This window comes from Rattus norvegicus, chromosome 11 (assembly GCF_036323735.1).
Source record: "Rattus norvegicus strain BN/NHsdMcwi chromosome 11, GRCr8, whole genome shotgun sequence".
Classification (NCBI taxonomy): domain Eukaryota; kingdom Metazoa; phylum Chordata; class Mammalia; order Rodentia; family Muridae; genus Rattus; species Rattus norvegicus.
Window position 1 is genome coordinate 70,289,110 of NC_086029.1, and position 19,068 is coordinate 70,308,177.

The following is a 19,068-nucleotide window of genomic DNA, read 5'->3' on the forward strand; positions in this document are numbered from 1 at the left end:
CCTGGTTGCTAAGCTGTCATGGCATGCTTTCTTTGTCCCTTTTTGAAATGCCCATGAATATAAATTCTTTCCCTCTTTTCTTTATTATTTTGAGTATATGTCTGTCTTAACATTTCAATTGCTGTGCACAATGACCAACCCAACTCTTAAAAATGTAAATGTTTAACTGGGGCTGGCTTACAGGTCCAGGGATTTAGTTCCTTATCATCATGGCAGGAAGCATGGCAACATCCAGGCAGACACAGTGCTGAAAGAGCCAAGAATTCTACATCTTGATCCAAAGGCAGCCAGGAAAAGACTGTCTTCCCAGAGGCAGCTAGGAGAAACTATGTTTGGCAGCAACTCTCTTCCACACTGGGAGAAGAAGCCTGACCAGAGGAGGCCTTAAAACCTGCCTATACAGTGACACACTTTCTCCAAAAAGGTCATACCCATTCAAAGATGGCCACAAGCCCTGATAGTGCTATTCCCATGGGCCAAGCATATTCAAACCACCACAGTCTATATACCACTTATACGCCTGGAACCTGTGAAGCCCAGACGAGGGTGAGGGGTCCCTGGAACTAGAGTTACAGAATGTACACTGCCACATGGGTGCTGAGAATTAAAGCTGGTCTTCTGGTAGAGCAGTCCATGCTGTTAAACACTGAGCCATCTCTCCAACCCTCTGTGTGTGTGTGTGTGTGTGTGTGTGTGTGTGTGTGTGTGTGTGTGTAGCTCTGGCTGTCCTAGAAGTCAAAATGTAAATAAGCTAGGCCTCACTCTGGGATCTACCTTCCTCTGCTGCTACTCAAGTGTTGGGATTAAAGGTGTGAGGCACCATGCCTGGCCCATTTTCTATTTTTTTTTATTAGGAATCTTTACTGTTGTTATAGAAACACACACTAATTGCATATATCTCTTGAAGGTTACAGAATCTAAGAGTTCTTGTTAAGTCTTTCTCAAAATATTAATCTAAACCCTTTATATTTCCTTCTATTTCTGAAACTAAAACTGATTACAATTTTAGTATTGCAATAATGATAACTTCCTTCCCATCAGTCAAGGATGTCACCATGAAATATGTACATATTTTAATAACTCACGTTGACTATTTTTTCCTTTTATTTTAGTTAGCCATATCACACTCAAATTCCTGTTACTGATTTCCAGGGCCTTTATAAGTCCATTCCTACATTTGTCAAGCTCCCTTAGTATCTCCCTACACTCTCTTTTCTCTTGTTAGATCCAGTCACTTATGTATTCATTCTATTAACTTTCATGAATTTTAGCAATGCCTAAGGCCGAAGTGTAGGTGTTGTGGGGGATAGAAAATATACATATTTATCTTTTCTCATCTAACAATCTCATTTACAAATCTGCCAAGTAATTCATTTTATATGAAATGTTATAATCCCTAATTCATATTTTGATCAATTGCCCTTCATTGAAAAAGCTGCTTAAATAAGAAGTTGTTATGGTTTGAGTATGAAATGTCCCCTGGAGGCATCATGTTTTGCATGTCTGGTTCATAGCAGGTGGTGTGATTTTGGGAAATCCTAGACAGTTTTGGAGTTGGGAAATAGATGGAGAAATGTCAGTAGGGTAGAATGTTGAGGGTGTATCTCTGACCACTTTCTCGTTGGCTCTGTTTCCTGTGTGCTGACTGTGAACACCTGTCTTCTATAGAATGCTCCTGCCGCCATGATGCTCTACTAGTGCCTGGGTCATGACCTGAGCCCTCTGAAGCCATCGTCCAAAATGCAGTTTCCTTTCACATTTTCTTCTTCTGTCAGGTACTTTGGTCACAGCAATTCCCAAGGAACTGATGCGGAGCAAATGCACTTCTCAATATAAAGTTAGCCAGTTATGGCTGCAAAGGACTAAGTAACCTTCCTTAATGGATAATTCAACCATCTACTATGCTCGCTCTTTGGGACTAAAAATAAAATTTTAAAAGCTTTAGAAAATCATTAGATATTGTTTCTATAAAAGTTCTTCTAAATAAAGTAAAAGAAAAGAAAAATAAAAAGTAGATAGGTCATTAGCAAGAGAAGAAGAAACATAAGTTATCGTTGTTTGGATTTCAGATACCAGAAGGCAAGTGACTTGTTCTTATACTGTCTGCACAACCCAGGCAGGACTACCCCTGACACCATCAAAGCAGAAGCCCAGTGCTCAAACACCACCAAAAAGCAGAGTTAAAAGCTATTCTAAGGAAGTTATTCAGAAGGAATCCTTAGCTTGGTCTCAGTTCCCTGGAGACTCACCCACACCAGCACAGTATGGAAGGACATCTTGATCATAGACTTGATGCACTGACCTGTACTCCAGGTCAGCAGGCAGCAGGGAACGAACAGTGGGGCCCATTTACATATTTAAGATGAGTTCTCACTGACTTAGGATTCATATTCTCTCTTTCTCTCCCTTCCTCCATCCCTCCGTCTCTCCTTCTTTCTTATTTTCTTGAGATATGGTCTCACCAGGGAGCGCCAACTATGCTTGAATTCACTATGTAGCCAGAGCTGGCCTCAGACTTGTGATCCTTCTGCCTCAGCCTCACATGAGACAGGCTGACAGGTGTGACCCACCATCTCTGATGGAGCATCTTGTCTTTCATACTACGGGATGCTGAATGGAGAGGCACTGCAATTCTCACCTGTTGATTTTCTTTGAAAGTCCGGATTAGTATCTCCCTTAGTTCTCTTTTTCTTTCTTTTGCAACTTTTTCCTCACCCAGATGTATGTGAGCACTTTTCATCATTTTTCTCTCTGCATTCCTCTGAGAACTTTCTTCTTGCCTTTTCTTTTCTCTATTAGTAACAATTTAAAAATAGCTATTAGATTTAAGAAATAATTATAGCCTACTACAGTGGAATGAATGAACACTGAGTATTCCAGAGGAGGGTGACTTTTAAAAAACTTATAATATATAAACAAAATAAATTATGTATTTTGATAAATAGACCAGTAGATGTTTTAATGAAGCATTTTTACTGACATTACTATTAAGCTATACCTTGATCAAAGTTTGTCTATTAATAATGATAAAGTTCTCTCTTCTGTGTTTGAGAACTGGTTCTCTTCTACCTTGTTTTGAGCAGGGTCTCTCTTGTTTATGCCACTGCATTTCTTAGTTAGGGTATGTATCCTATCTTTGCTACCCATCCTGCTGAAGGAGTGCTAGGATTAGAAAAGACTAGGATTAGTTTTTACTATCAAATACTATAAACCTTGTATTTGGGACAAGAAATAAATCTTTGTATCTCGCCATCTTATAAGACAATTATAATACAATATTGAAATTTTGTTAATCCTTCCCACCTAGTAAAACCTTAGTTTACACTAAAATCCACTGCTCTACCCGAGGAATTGATGGTCTGGACCAGTGATCCTGTTCCCTGAGCAGCAACTCCTTTCCCATACTCTTCATAACAATTCTCTTCAGACGAACCAGCTGAAAAAGACTGTGAGGCTGGACCACAGCCAATGGGGAAAAGACACCACCACCTCAGCTAGATAAAATTCAAATGTACTTCCTATTCGGTGAGACCCTCTTTCTTGAACGAGTAAGGTCTGTCTTGCCTAGGCACTTCAATTGGCATGGGAGTCTCTTTCTTCCTAGTTGGTTCTGGGGATTGAACTCAGGTTGTCAGGCTTGTGAAACAAGCACTACCCCCATGAGCCATCTCCCCACCCTGTATCTCTTCTTATTCGAGGGCCAAATGAACCCATAAGTAAAGAAGGACTGAAATTCCTATCATGGGATTTTACATGCTTTCTAGGAAGAAAATTTAATAGAATCAAAAATTACTAAGGAGAAAATGGAACTAGAGAATCTTCCAACCCTCCATCCCCTGTGCTTCTGCAGGCCTTCCTCCCTCACTTGCTGACTCACGTGACCTTATAGACTTTTGCCTTTGTTTGTTTGAGATGGTCTCCTGCAGCCTAGGGTGTCCTTGAACTCCTTATCCTCCATTTCCCAAATGGGGAATGACAGTCATGTGCCACTGTTTTCATGTGGTTCCGGGGACCAAGCCCAGGGTTTTGTGCATGTTAGGCAAGTACTCTACCAAGTCAACTACACCCCAGCTCCTAACATTGTCTTTTATTGGCACTAATCTCAGACATGTGCTCACAAAGCATATGCTCTCAGTGGTGCAGAGCAGAGGGTGAGGAGTCAGTTCTGAAAGCTCACGTAGGCACGAGGGTTTCAGGAGCTTTTCAGCTGTAGAAATTCAAGTAAAGAAGAATCTAGAACACAGACATGATGTCATTCATCTTTACTTATTATACAGGAGGCATATAATGTTATGTCTTACTACTGGTGATACTAGACTGTTTCACTGGGTTAAAGCTGACTATCTGGTGTTAATCTATTATTTATGATTTTTAAAATTACTTCTATTTAAGTCCTTGTCTGAATGTATACCATTTGTCAACAGGAGCCCTCAAAGGACAGTGGCGTTCCAGCTCCTCTGGAGCTGGGGTTATGGTGGTTGAGGAGCATCTCAGTGTGGGTATTGGGAGCTGAACTCCAGTCTTCTGGAAGACCAAGAAATATACTTAAATACTGAGCCATCTCTCTATCCCCACAGCTGTTGGTCTTTTTCTGTAATTAATAAATCTCTTTAAGGAAATACTTTGTGATACAAAGCAGATGCAGGGTAACTTAAAAATGAGACAAAGGAACAACATGTCATGGGGCATTAAATAAGTACAGCTATAGGATGTAGGATGGAGCTCAGTGGCAGACTGCAGACACAAGGCTCTTGGTGACACTGCAAGTGCCACAAGTCAATAAATAAGCACATAATACAGTTCCAGAACAGGAATCTGCATTTTAAAATAACTTCAGAATATATATCTATCATGAAAATAATATCTGATTAATTATGAATATTGGAGAGGTAGAAGAGCCATTCATATTTCTACATAGAAATAAACATTTATGACACATCAATCCTGCTTCATTGCATAATCGCTGTCTATTAATTTTGTAAATCTATTATTTATTACTATTAATACTGCTATTTTGATTATCGATGTATAAAAATCTTTGCATTTTTGATCAGTTCTTAGGGCAATTTTTCTAGAACTAGAATTCCTAGGTCAAAGAAAAATACCACTTGATGACTCTTGTTATTTATTACCAAATTGCTGTCTGAAAGTTCAAATCAGTTCATCCACCTAGAAGCAGAGTTCATTATCTGTGTCACTATAACCACGGGTACGACTTAACTGTGACAAGAAATGACTGGCCAGAGAGCATGTGTTGAGTGCCCACTGTGAACTGAACAGAGCATCCTGCTACCATCAAATGGTACTTGTTTTCACAATTTATTTTAGGTCAGCCTATTTTTTCAAGGCCTGGGAGCAATCTGAAAAGCAGGGTTGACCTCAGTGAGAACTCACTAAACACTGGTGATTGCTTTCTGAAAAGAACAGCATTTGGAGGAGGCCTGAGCCCGGCACTTGAGGGAGTGAAGCACACGTCCACTGCTGAGCTGTTTGAAATTGGGCAGAATGAGAGCAATCAGGAGCGCAGGGGGGAAGCTGCACAGCCTGATAGGGTGGAAGGATTACCTAATAGGTCTCTCTGGCTTGGAGTTGTAGAGACTTCAGTCACGTTGCTGGAAGGTTTTTGCAGTTCACGCATCAGTGCTATTCCTCAGAAAAAATACCTTAGTTACCTCACTTGAGAAGCTCATTTCCCACATGAAGATGGGTAAGGTACTACATCCTGTGAGGGCTATTGTTACTTTTCTCTTATGTCAGGCATTCTTCTTTAGCAGTAGTCAGGCAGTGACTTGCTGTATGATTATGAGAAAATAAGACCCTAGCACAATTCACAGTAGGATGGGGGACAATTACGAACCACACAGAAGGAAGAGGGCATATGCTCCACCTTTAAAAATCTTACTCAACCAAAGGAATGCAAACCACTTACTATGATGCCTATTAAACATGAAAAAATACTGAAAATGACACCTCCCAGTAGAGAGAAGAGTTTGGTGCACTGGCCCACAGCTGGTGACACTGTCAACAAGTACAATTCACTTGCAAAGTAATTTGGCAATGTTTTAAGAGTCACAAGCAATCTATACCACTTCACCCACTAATTACAAAATTACTAATTAAGAATATATCCTAAAAATATAATTCAAAGGCATGACAAGCTTCTAGGAGTAAAGACCTTCAACTGTACTATTGTATTGGTAATATTAAAAAGATTTATTTGTAATAATGTGTGTATGTGTGAGCCTTGTGTGGGTTTGTACATGTGAGTGAAGTGCTTGTGGAGGCCAGAAGAGGGCACCAGATTGCCTGGTGCTGGCATTAAGGGGTGGTTATGAACGGCATATGTCTTATTGACCCTTCCCTAACATAGGTTTTGGAAGATGAACTTAGAAAAACACTCTGGGCTGGAGAGGTGGCTCAGTGGTTAAGAGCACTGACTGCTCTTCCAGAGGTCCTGAGTTCAAATCCAGCAAACACATGGTGGCTCACAACCATCTGCACTGAGATCTGATGCCCTCTTGTGGTGTGCATGAAGACAGTGATAGCATATTTATATATAATAAATAAATATATCTTTAAAAAAAAAACAAAGATTCAAAAGATTCAGTGCTTTTGAATCACTAACCTGTCTTTTCAACCCTGTTGGTAAACATTTTAAAAAGCCAAAATGCGCAGCAATACAAGACAAGGCCACAGCTACTCGGTGGGGTCACACATCCATCTCAGGCCTCAGGCAAGCTTGGTGTGGCACAGTAGGAGAGGAAATGCACTGGATGGATACAGTTAAGTAGGCAAGGAGGTCTGCATCTTGTCGAGTGTGTGCAATGGCAGTCCATTTCCAACACTCTAGAGTACTTCCTATGCATTTGCCTAAGCAGATGCCCTCCACACTGCACATCACACGGGCTTACGTTTTCCACGCTTCTTCCACTGTGTGCCTTCTTTCCAGTATCTCCCTCCGAAGCTTCACCATCTCTCTCTGAATCTCCTCCTTCTCTTTCTTGGCCAGCAGAGCCTTCCTTTTCTTCTCTTCTTGCACTAGACACTGAGCCTCCAAGAAGGCTGCTTTTTTCAGGGCACTTTCCACTCTCTGGGACTCCAGCTGTTTCTCACGTCTCAAGCGGTTTTCTTTGACCTTTCAGAAATCACAAGTGGAGTGCACAGGCAGACACTTAGGACACATTTTGAAGTTCAGAGCACAACCGATTTGAAACATTCTCACCCAGGACCCCAAAGCTTATTGGAAAAACAAAACCGTTCATTTGTTTCCTGAGTGAAAACAAGTAGGAAGCTCTACAAGCAGTTAGAGGCGAGGATTCTCACCACCTGGCGATGAACTGCATGATGGGTAAGCTGAGTTCGAGGAAGGGCTCAGAGCCCACGTGTTGGATTCTTACTTGGAAATGAGTTCCCATTCTGAAGCTTATCCCAGGTATATGTGACTACTTTCCCCCTGTACTTTAACAATCACTTAAGAAAGAATAGGGATACATCAGGGTGGCTCCGATCAGGGCAGAACAGAAATTTCTTGCCTTCGTGAACACTACCAGGCTCTATTCACTTTGTCCTTATTTAAGAATGTCAGCAACTGTGCCCACATTAGAAACCAAAAGCAAGACCTTTGTGGATAATTCTGAATAAGCACATTCATTTCTTTCAATGCTAATTCTTCAAAGGCTGGCTCCTCTCTTAACTTTCCCTTCTTTACCCTCTATTGTGGTAAGAGTCATAGACAATGGGCATATGTCTTATTGAACCTTCCCTCCTTCCTTTTGCCAACCCAGGATCCAACACCTTCCCATCGCTTCAACATTCCCATGGCTGGCTAGGTACACCTTTACGATTCAAAACAGTGACTATTCAGAATTTGTGATTAGAAATCTAGTGTTATAAAAGGACAGCATACATATGTAGCTATGAGTGCTACTTCAGTCTTCGTTTTTGTCACATGGCACAGACACGGTCATTCTGAGTTCCCTGAACTAACTCCTCTGCAAGGCAGAGATGGCCTTTTCCTCTATTACCTCCTATTCCTTTTGGAAGAGGGAAAGTTCCCATATGCCTTTCCAATTCAAAACAGCTGAACTAGATTTAATTCAGATCTGTCCTCCTTTTCAAATTATAATCACAAAATGAGTGAATTTTAGTTGTCTAGAAAGAATTATCCTTATAATATCTAGCAGAATATTCATGATAATATATTAATGTCACCATTCAAAGACCAAATTGGAGCAAATGCAATCTACATATTTATAATCAGAAACGCCACATTCACACTAATAAAGTTTAGTTCTGTTCTCAACTGGTCAAAATCTATTATTCTAATTTTGGTTATTTCTTAAATAAATTGTTTCCTACTCTCAGTTTATGAGAATTATTTTTCTTCTGAAGTTCTTATATTTTATTTTTATTCTTCCTTACCAAACCACAGATGGCACCCTTTTTCATAATAAAGCCTAAGTCTTTATTTAAGCTTATTAAATGTGTTACACAAAGACTGCTTCCTGTTATCCATTTTAATTTTGTTTTTCCCTCCCACCTGCTTATGTCTCATCTCCATGGTAAGACGAGGGTCCTTCTGCTGCCTCTTGCCTTGGTTTTCCTTCATTCCAAGCTCTTCCACCACCTCAGAAGCCACCACTTCTTTATGGAGCAGATGCTCTATAAATTTTTGCACAGTGGCACTTTCCTCTTCTTCCTCCAAATAGCCACATAAATCTGGGAGTGAAAAAACAAAAAAAGGGGAATTAAAAAAATAATATTCATGTTTACATAAAAATTCCAAAAAACTACAAGACTATGATCGTCTCACAAGCAGGAACTGGTAATGGCAGTGGGTGAGTGTGGCCCCCAGCCACACAGTGGTTACTTTCAGATAAAAGCACAGAGCTCCATCCATCAAGATCTGCCCTTGCCCCAGTCACTAAGCGCTTCTGCACAACCAGATCCAAAAGGTATGACTTTAACCTAAACAACCTCACAAACTTTCTTGGGTAAAAACAACCCTCAATTGACCCTAGGCTATAGCTCAGAGGTATAGCTTGTTCTCTAGTATGCATTAACCCTGGCTTTAGCCCCTAGTTCCTTCTACTAGATGCTAGAGAATGGTTATACTATGGGTACATTTATGTCTCCACACTAAACTTTTAAAGAAACTATCAAACTGCCATCCAAAGTGGGATGCATCTTTACCTCCCCTGAGGCCTGTGGAGAGTCCCAGCTCTCCACATCCTCACCCAGGCTGGCATGGTTAGTCTTTAACTTTAAGCTATTTGAACAGCAGTGTAGACTTAGTACAGTGCAGTAGGTTTGCCTAGCGACCGAGGATACTGACCAGTTAGACTCGGTGACATAAAAGCAGTCTTCCAGCTCTCAGAGCTCATGCCTGATTCCCCAGTGGGGCTCCGTAGTCCTCGCAGGAGGACTGCATCAGCTGGCTCCAGCAGGGCTGGCTTGAGTCAGGTGTGGGAAGCTGCTCTACCATGTTACCCTATCCAGCCCTTGAGGTACAGCAGAAGATCCTTCACAAGTCTGTTATTTAATCTGTCTGACACTAGCTTTGTACAAAAGAGGAAAAGAAAGGAAACATCCTGAGAAGAGAAATAGCCCCTCTTGTAAATGAAAATGAATCCAAGCCTAAGAAGCATTTTATAATTACAAAATGATATGTGTGTTCTCTGTCAAAGGAAATAGTTATCTGATGATATAAGGGCAAGAGATACTTTTAATTGCTATATAAATTATAGGCAAAATTATAAATAATGTAATATTTTAATTTTAAAAAGCAATAGGAACTTACTAACCGAGGATATAGCAAAGGGGATTTATGTCCAATCAAGAAAAATTAAACTTACAAGATAAACCCAACATATATAAGCCAAATGTATCATTTATTATTTACAACGATAAAAAATACTTCTTAGAAACATCCATTAGATGTTAAAGCTTAGAAGAACCAGGCAAGTTCTTACCATCAAATCTGTCATACTTCAAATGGCCATGGGCATCTGGCACAGGGGGGCTGCTCAGCACCGTGCTTTCCCCTTCTCCATCACTTGCTAATTCTTGTTTAAGTTTGTTGTCCAGCCACTCATTGACTAGCTCCTGAGCTGTCAGTAGAACAGAACCGTCTTTTAGGATCTCAGTGACTTACAGGCTTCTTGTATTTGCTGTTTTCATTCATTCATTCACAGAGTGGTGCTTGAACACCCATTCTGGGAATACTGTTTTAGGTATTAGGAATATAACAGGGAGCAGATAGGACAGAAAAATGTTACCACCATGAACCCAACAGTCTAACCAAGGGAAAAAGACAAATGAATGTGACAAAACAAAGCAGGGAAACAAGAAATGGAGACTGAGTGTTGTAGTAGTAGATTAGGGGTCAAGTAGAAGATACTGGGCCACAGGATGGTTTTGAATGAACCATATGGCTATACAAGGCAATACTGTACCATGTAGGGGAAAGACAGTTCAAAGGCCCTACTGCATGAGTGTCTAGAGGACCAGAGAAGTTAACTAGGAGGGCAATGTGCTGGAGGAATGGGAGAGAGAGGGACACGGTGGGGGGAGTAAATGGTAAGATATAAGAGATGACAAACCAGGCTGAAAGCAGTGCTTATCAACAAGGGATGGTCTTGCCCTTCATTTGATGTACAGCAATGTTGGATTGTCACAATCAGGGGACGTGATAACAGCATCTAATGTGTCAAGGCTAGGATACTGCTAAACACCCTGTTCACAAGACAGCCTCCCCATTACAACAATACTTTGGCCTCAAATGTCCTGAAGCTGAAACTCTTTTGTTTAGAGTCCTGATGCCATTCTAGGTACTTTGTCTACTACTCTAAGCTTGAGAAGCTATAGGAGGGTTGTGAGAGATACCAAATTGGAATTTGGTATTGGTGACAACACTCGAGATTTCATGGGATGGGTCCAAACTGAAGGAACAAATGTGAGAGTTGTGGGCATACAGACGGTATATTAAGCCTTAGAAGAGGATGACATTATCAGGGGAACAAAGCAACAACTAAAACCCCGAGGAAATCTACCTTTTAGGAGTTGAAGAGATAAGGTAGAACAGGAAAGCTACATAGGAAGGAGAGACCCTGTGTGTAAAGGAAGTCAGATGTTAAAAGCCAACTGCCATTTCAGTGGCTTTAGAAAACCTTCACGGGGCAGGAGAGATGGCCCGGTAGTTAAGGGCATTCTCTGCTATTGCAGGGGACCTGGGTCAGTTCTCAGGACCTATATGCCAGCTCACAACCACCTGTAACTCCAGCTCAGGAGACTGACATCGGTTTCTGGCCTCTGATGGCAACCACATGCTATGTGTGTGTGTAAATGCATGCAAGAATAAACAAACAGGCAAGCAAATAAATAAATAATAAGTGAAAAGTTATACGTCTCCATTAGCACCAACTTTGTCATTTTTATCATTACCAAAGGGCTTGTCAGTCTAGGGCACGGAGATTTCAAAGATAAAAACTTGACTTTTCGCATTATCTTTACCACTGTTACTATTATCTCATAGTTCTCACACAATTAGGTATTTCTATATATTAACTGACGTCAAGAAATGTCTTTAAAGTTAAAATAGGAGAAAACAAATGGTAATAGTGGCCCTTTATTTGTAGTTCCATTTTGGACAGTTTTAGTTACTTAAGTCAACAGAGGTCCAAAACGTCACATGGAAAATTCCAGAAATAATTCCTAAGCTCTGAATTACACTCTGTTTAAGTAGCTAATAAGACTATGTGATATCTTATGCCGTTCCTCCTGGGATATGAGTGATCTCTCTGTCCCTCACATTCACACCAGATACACTACTGCTCTGTTAATAGATTAGCTGCCACCTCATTTACTGGGCTGATTGCTTGTCACTGTAGCAAGTTCAAGCAACCCCCAGATAACAGCCTAATGCTGCCTCCACGATTGGTCATTCACCTCAGTTCATCACAACACTCAGGGTTGTATCATCGCATATCATCACAAAAACAAAGGTGAATACAGGAGAAGATATTTTAGGAAAGATGACATCCACCAGAGGTTTTGGAAGGTAACTCATGGGGACTACAGTAGAAACGTAATATAGCAAGCATGCTACAAGAAGGCAGGGAAAGGGAGCTGATAATTATTAACCTGTGTACAAGTTATACCTTTATATGATTTGTATGTTATACAATCTGGGTCTACTGACTGTCACTCACAGGAAGGGCTTACTAGGAAGTTCTAAAAGAACCAAGGGAGAATCCTTTCTTCCTTTGGAAGTCATACTACACAGCTCCCCACACTGGATGGAGAGAGGCAGGCACCTAAGAGCAGAGATGTCACAGAATGTCCCCCGCAGCTGTGGGGACATTCTGGCAGGATATTAATGCAGCTGATGAGAAGAGAATAAAGAACGGACCTCTGTAAAGCATGCCTTTCTGCACCAGCACAGGCAGATATGGACCTAGTAGTTTCTCCAGACAGTAGGATTACAGTGATAAAATACCTGTCTCCTAGGAAAAAAAAGTTTGTGGTCGAGAAAGCTTGGAAAATGGAGAAGATAACAATTTCCTCCAGCTCTAGGGTTTCTGGGAGCTCTTAAAGTATGTCAGGTATGGCCGCTGGCGGAGTGGAAGGTGAGGGCAAGACTTTTTACAGCACAGCTCTCCTTTATGTCTGACTGCTGACCACCTGAGACTAATCGGTATCGCTTTACTTCACCTACCCCACTTCAGCAGCTTCCCACAGTTTACTTCCCCTCAGCTCCTACCCCCAAATACTACACTTTTCCTATATCTAAATTATGGGCCTCTTATAATTCTGTCCTACCCTACTATGCTCAGAATAAACTCTAGTTTCTTTCCCAGGCCAGCAGTGCCCGTACAGTGGTCTCCTGCTCATGCCTTATGAACATGTCTACTGGAGCACTAGCTCCATTGCTTCCCTTCAGCTTCTCATGTAGAATAGCTTGTCTGTACTTTGAGCTTCTGACTCCACTTGCCCTCTACCTTGGATGCTCTGAATAGATCACTACCTGATAATTTGTTTTTCCTTCTTTGTCTCCACACTAGAGTGCTTAATCCATGAAAGCACAGCTTTGCTTTCCGGTTCATAATCAATGCTTTAGTGTCTAATGTGGTAGAATAAGACTTAAATATGTATGCATTGAATAGATGAAGAAATTAATGAAGTAGCTGAAAACAACACGAATAATCCGAACAGAAGAACATAGTCCTCTGACTTCCCTCCTCCCTTGGAAACTCTTTCCCAGTCTCCTTTGCTGGTTCCACTCAAGCCCTTGAATGCCTAAGTGCAGTTCAGTAACTCAGTAATCAAAATATTGAATTCCAGAGGAAGGGAGATTTGAGGAGGCCAGAAAATTGAACTGGTTCTAGAGCCTCTTCACAAGGAACTGAACTGGTTTATAAACTAGAGGTCAATTTTCTAGTATAATAGCAGATCAAGTTAACATGCCACCATCTGTGCCATAGGGCCAATCAATACCTTACACCCTTCACAGTTAACTATTATACCAAATTGCTCCTGCCAGTGGCTGCTTCAAATTCCAGAAACACAGTGGGCTTTAAATACCACCTTGTGGGACTGGGGCGATGACTTAGAGTTAAAAGTGAAGATTGTTCTTGCAGGAGACCCAAGTTCGGGTCCTAGCACAGACACCAGGCAGCTCACAACCATCTGTGACTCCAGCTCAAGGGAACCTGATACCTCTGGCCTCCGTCAGCATCTTTATAAACATGCAGACACCAATATGAAGACACATGCATAGATGTGCGACACACACACATAGACACATACACATAGATACACACATACAGACACACACACAGACACACAGACACATACACATAGATACACACATATAGATACACACACATACAGACACACACACATAGATACACACACATACAGACACACACACATACACATAGATACACACATACAGACACACACACATACAGACACACACACATACAGACACATACACACATACACACAGACACACACAGACACACAGACACAGACACAGACACAGACACACACACACACACACACACACACACACACACACACACACACACACAGAGTCAAACACAAATCTTTACAGATGGCCTTACACATAGTAATGGAGTTCGCTCCAGAATAAGCAGGGTCTCAGAGAAGCAAAGGTTAAGAGCGAGGATGAGAGCAGCTTTCACTCGGGGCTTTGCAGTGAGTTCTGAGCAAAGCTTTAAGAACTGCTAACACCGCACCTGAAAATGCACCCTCTCACCTTCTTCATAGACGTCATCATGATACTCTGTTTGCTCACATGTTGCCAGATCTACTGCTTGTCGCCAAAACCTTCCAGGTAAATCTGCATTTCTGGTAGAATATGTATTTGAAATGGCAAATTCTGAAGCCTTCTCTACTCTCTTCAGAATAACAGGAAAAAAAATTCATTAGATGATAGTAACCTTGTTCAGGGTTAGAAAACAGTTGCTTTTCTGATAACTAGTAGGATTCTTTAATTTTCCCATTTTTGTTGAAACTCTGGGCAATATTTTAGTTTTGTGTGTAATGTTAAATTGCAGTTGGCCAAGTTCTAACTGGCATTCCCAGTGTTTCTAAGAACGCTGTTTAGGCTTAGGTAAGTTGGAAACAAGATTGATGAGAGACACTGGTGCAAAGGCCTAATGACCTGAGCTTGATCCCTGGGCCCCACAAGGCAGCAGGAGAGAACTGACTCCTGACCTCCACACATGTGCCTGCATACACATAGATGTATATCTGCCTGTATACACACATACGTGCACACACATACCACAATAAATAAAATGAATATTTATTTTTATTAGTATGTATCAATTATCCAAAAATGTGTTTCGCTGTGACACATTCATGTACACGTGATATACTTCAATATTACCCCACTACCTCCTTTGTCCACGTTAGGGTAAGTTTTGTTTGGAGCATTGGCAACAGGATCCTGAAACCTATTTTATTCTGAACAAACATCTCATATCAATTTATGTGCCACTGAGACTTGTAAGTGAACAGGAATCATGGGCTGACTCCTTAAATTTCACTGTGTATTAAGCAAGCCACAAGTTTGATAAATTGAGGTAGATGGACACCACTGTAGTCATCTAGACTGTTTAAATTCAACAATAAAAGCACAACCAACTTCACAGGATTGGGGAAGAGAACTGGAGTTGAGCAAAACACCTTAGCCTTTGGACGGAGTGGGGAACATTTTATTTTACTTCATCGGTAATCCCCAGCATGTGTGTCCCCAGGCATTCCCTTGTTCTTGCCGAGCATTTACTCTCAGACTGCCACTGATAACTCATGATTTAGTTCTTCAGCGAAAACTGTGGCGTCTTCTATAACCTAAAATCAGTCTCTCAACCTCTGTCTCTCAGTCTCTGTTTGTCTCTCTAACCCCTTTCTTCTCTCCTCAAACCTGTTAGAAACTGTTTTGACTCTATTTTCAAAGTATACTCATAGCCTAGTTCCTTGGTATCATTTCCACAGCCACCACCTCAGTCCAAGGAATGAGAGTTTCCCAACAGCTTCTCTGGAACAGCCTTTACCACAGCAAGTGATTCCTTTCCAAGTGAGAGCTGCATCATAAAACCCTTAAATATTTTAGTTGGAATGAAGACAAATCCTTACAGTGTGTTTCAAGGTCCTGGGCCCTCGTCTCACCAGCCCACTTTGTGTCAACCACACTGACCCCTTTGTACATTTATCCTGAAACATTCCTAGGGTGTCGTCATACCACACCGAGGCCTCACTAATTACCATCCCTCTGTCTGCATGTCTCTCCTGCCAACACTCATCCCACTCTTTCCCTCCCCCTAGCCTTTGCTAAAAGTCACCTTCACAGCAGGGCTTCTCTACAGCCACTATAACCTCCTCCTCTTGGTTCTCCTCCCTCATCTGCTCCAAATTTGTGTCTTTTATCAGTTTACAATATACTTTCTCTAGTATAGCCTCCAAATAGAACATTAGCAGAAATTGATCTCTTTGTCACAAGAGCAATCAGATTCATGCTAGCACTCACTAACCAAGAAATATTTAGTAAAGGAAGAATAACTGGAGACTTATTCCAAGTACCTGCACTACTTACTCTGTGTGTGTGTGTGTGTGTGTGTGTGTGTGTGTGTGTGTGTGTGTGTGTGTGTGTTCCTGACCTACTTTGGAAATGACTTTGCCTCTTTCCCTTGGTAGAGAGAGCTTGGTCATAACTTTGTAAAAACTTGCCATAGGATAAGTTATCTAACTCTCATGTTGCCTGTGTTAGGTTTCTGATGTCAGCACAGGAATAAAGTTTAGAATCCAAGGATAAAACCTGGGTGCAGGAGGGGTTGGAGGTGGAACAGGAGTGATATGGAACAGAAAAACAAACCATCAGACTTAAAGGAGACGCAGTCCCTTTGGACCTGTTCCCACATTACTTCTCACAGTCCAGGCGTTGTCTGCCTTTATGCTATGGCATATACTGGCGGATGCACTGATTCTGATTATGTGGGCTGAGGCCTACCCTTAAGTTCTAAGAAAGACGACTTTGAATGCATGTGCATGTAAACAAGCACAAATAAAACTATCAACTTTAATTTTAAACTAATACCCATAAAAGAAAAAGAAATAACAGATTTATAGACTTGATTAAATTTTTTAGACTATGAATACAAGAGAGAACTATATGACATGTCATTTCATTGGAAATTTGTATAGGTTTTCTTTAAAAACTTTATTACATACATGTATTTGTCTACTTTTTATTTATATGTATGGGTGGATGTTAAAGGATAACTTGTAGGGATCAGTTCTCTTTTTCCACAGTGGGGTTTCAGGAATCAAACCCAGGTGGTCAGGCTTGGTAGCATGTGCCTTTACCCACGGGCCATCTCTCCAGCCCTGTATAGGTTCTTAATAGAAGGTGGTGCGGAGTTTGAGAACTATGAGTAAAGTGATCTTGATACAAGCAAAGGGTTTGGAAATGACAACAGAATGGAACAGAACGTTTGCTCAGTTCTAACAAAGCAAGCGTTTAAAACATGTACTTGATGACACTAAGGATTAGAGGTAATGTCTGCAGTGCTTTGTCTTACGTTCTCTGTCCCCCAGAATAAATACATGAGAGCTAAGAGGGGTCTAGTCTGTATCTCAGTAGCTTGTGTCCATTTATCATCTGTTCTTTCAGTAATTCTCTTCTAGCTCTGTTCCAGCAATCTAGTGAGTACTATGGGGAAACAAAAGTAAACATTTCATTCTTAGAAAGTTCAAGTTTTTGTTTTTGGTTCCATATGCCATCTGCATAGTAATCCATTCAAGAGCAGTTCTAAAGTAAGACAGACTGATTTAAAAATAAGTTTATTTGTGTGTGTGTGTGTGTGTGTGTGTGTGTGTGTGTGTGTGTGCGTGTGTGTTTGCGCGAGTGTGCGTACACGCGCACACGCAGGACAGAGGACAACCTTAGCTACTGCTTTTCTCTCATTGGCTTGGAGCCACCAATTAGGCCATGCTAGCTGGCCAGAGGGTCCGTGGGTTCCACCTGCTTACCTGGTTGGAATTACACCCACCACCATCTCTTGCCTTTAATATGGATTCTAGCTCAGGTTGTCATGTTTCAGAAACAAATGCTTTAACAATGACTGAGTCATCTATTTTTCCAGCCCTAAGAAGAAGCTTACTAGTTAGTAACTATGTTCGATGAAAGTTCCTTTACAAAACACTATCTCAGTTATTCCTATACCTTATGCATATTCCACAAATCATTACAGATAGCAGAAATAGTGTCTACAACATGACCCTTCATTTCATTAAGATCAGACAATACAAACAGGAGCTTAACATATCCTCATATGTGAACGTTTCATATGTTTTTGAACGTTCCAATTCTTTTAAAAATCACTCTTTATAGGAACATGTATTTGATGTTTTATCAATAAAGTGTATATAACAGAATTCTAAAGGAAATTATTCAAGGATGGGGTTGGACTATAGAAGGAGGTTTGGGGTATCTAAAGCTGAATGGATGGGAAGGATCTAGATCATGTCTCAGAAAGGACAGATAGATACTCCAGGCTGAGGCATCAGCAAGTAAGAAAGCAGAGGGAGCACCTGCGTGACGGAGGGGAAGGAGAAAGACCTGAGAGGAGAAGAGGCATGCAGTGCTAGAATAAGAAAGCCCAATCAAGCAGGAGGCTGTAGTGGAGTGAGAGGAGTCAGACAGGGTAAGATGAACTGTACATCATGGAATTCTGTGTCAGTGCTATCGAGCGGCTGCCTGATTCTAAGTGATTTCTCCGCCGCTGTGGATGCTCACCGACATCTCAGTCTCCAGGCTTACTGACTCCTTTTATCACAGCATTCCCACAATCCTACTTTAGCCACCCACTTAACCTAAACCACGCTGTACAGACTGTTTCACTCCTCAACCCAAACCCTGATAACCAACTCTCCATGTGAGCCACCATCTCCATGTTTCATTCCTCTTATTCCCACAACACTGGAGCTGGACCCAATCAACTCTTTTAGTTGTTGCAAGCCATTCTCCTCCACACCTGTAAGATCATGAAAGAGTGCCCTCCCTTCCTTCCTACTCATGTGGATGGTCTGCTACTGTCTTACTTCCAAATCCCCATCCCTTCACGTTTGTAGTGATAATCCCCAAGCTGGGATCAGTTTAATCTACCTTTTTTTGTACCTTAAAACTTATGGTTATTTACTTCAGCTAAATCCACAATGCAACTGGCAATCTTCCTTTTGTGATCTAAAGTGAGGTCTTTCTTTATCGCCACCATCCTTCCACCGAGGAATCCACAGCCATTTTTTAAAGGATGGGCCACTCATGTGGATCTGGAAGTATGAGGAGGAAACACTAACTACTGAGGGTATACCCAGAGCTGAGATATAATATGGAGTAAAATCTGGGCTGGTGAGGGGTAGAGAGCAGAGAACACAGAGGTAAGAGAAGTAGCAAGAGAGAACAGTCCAATGGACAAAGGTAATGGAGGAGAGGGTGTCTATAATACAGATGCTGAGGCTATCAAATTAAAGTGGAGACGT

The 19,068-nt window shown here is 41.3% G+C and overlaps 1 protein-coding gene across 5 annotated transcripts in view; it reads right to left on the reverse strand.

The window, feature by feature from the left end:
* The window catches only part of Ccdc191 (coiled-coil domain containing 191), a 70,727-nt gene that overhangs the window by 47,548 nt on the left and 4,111 nt on the right, over positions 1–19,068 (reverse strand). For 4 of the 5 annotated variants that reach the window (XR_005491341.2, XM_008768763.4, NM_001427765.1 and 1 more), the window contains exons 3-7: positions 14,282–14,423; positions 9,972–10,109; positions 8,540–8,718; positions 6,912–7,135; positions 2,639–2,792 (exon numbers count right to left, since the gene is read on the reverse strand). Coding sequence is in view for 4 of the 5 variants with exons in the window: in XM_008768763.4 (XP_008766985.1) it covers positions 2,639–2,792; positions 6,912–7,135; positions 8,540–8,718; positions 9,972–10,109; positions 14,282–14,423 (837 nt within the window). In the remaining variant the exon portion in view is untranslated. The other variant, XM_039088899.1, reaches the window with a different exon arrangement.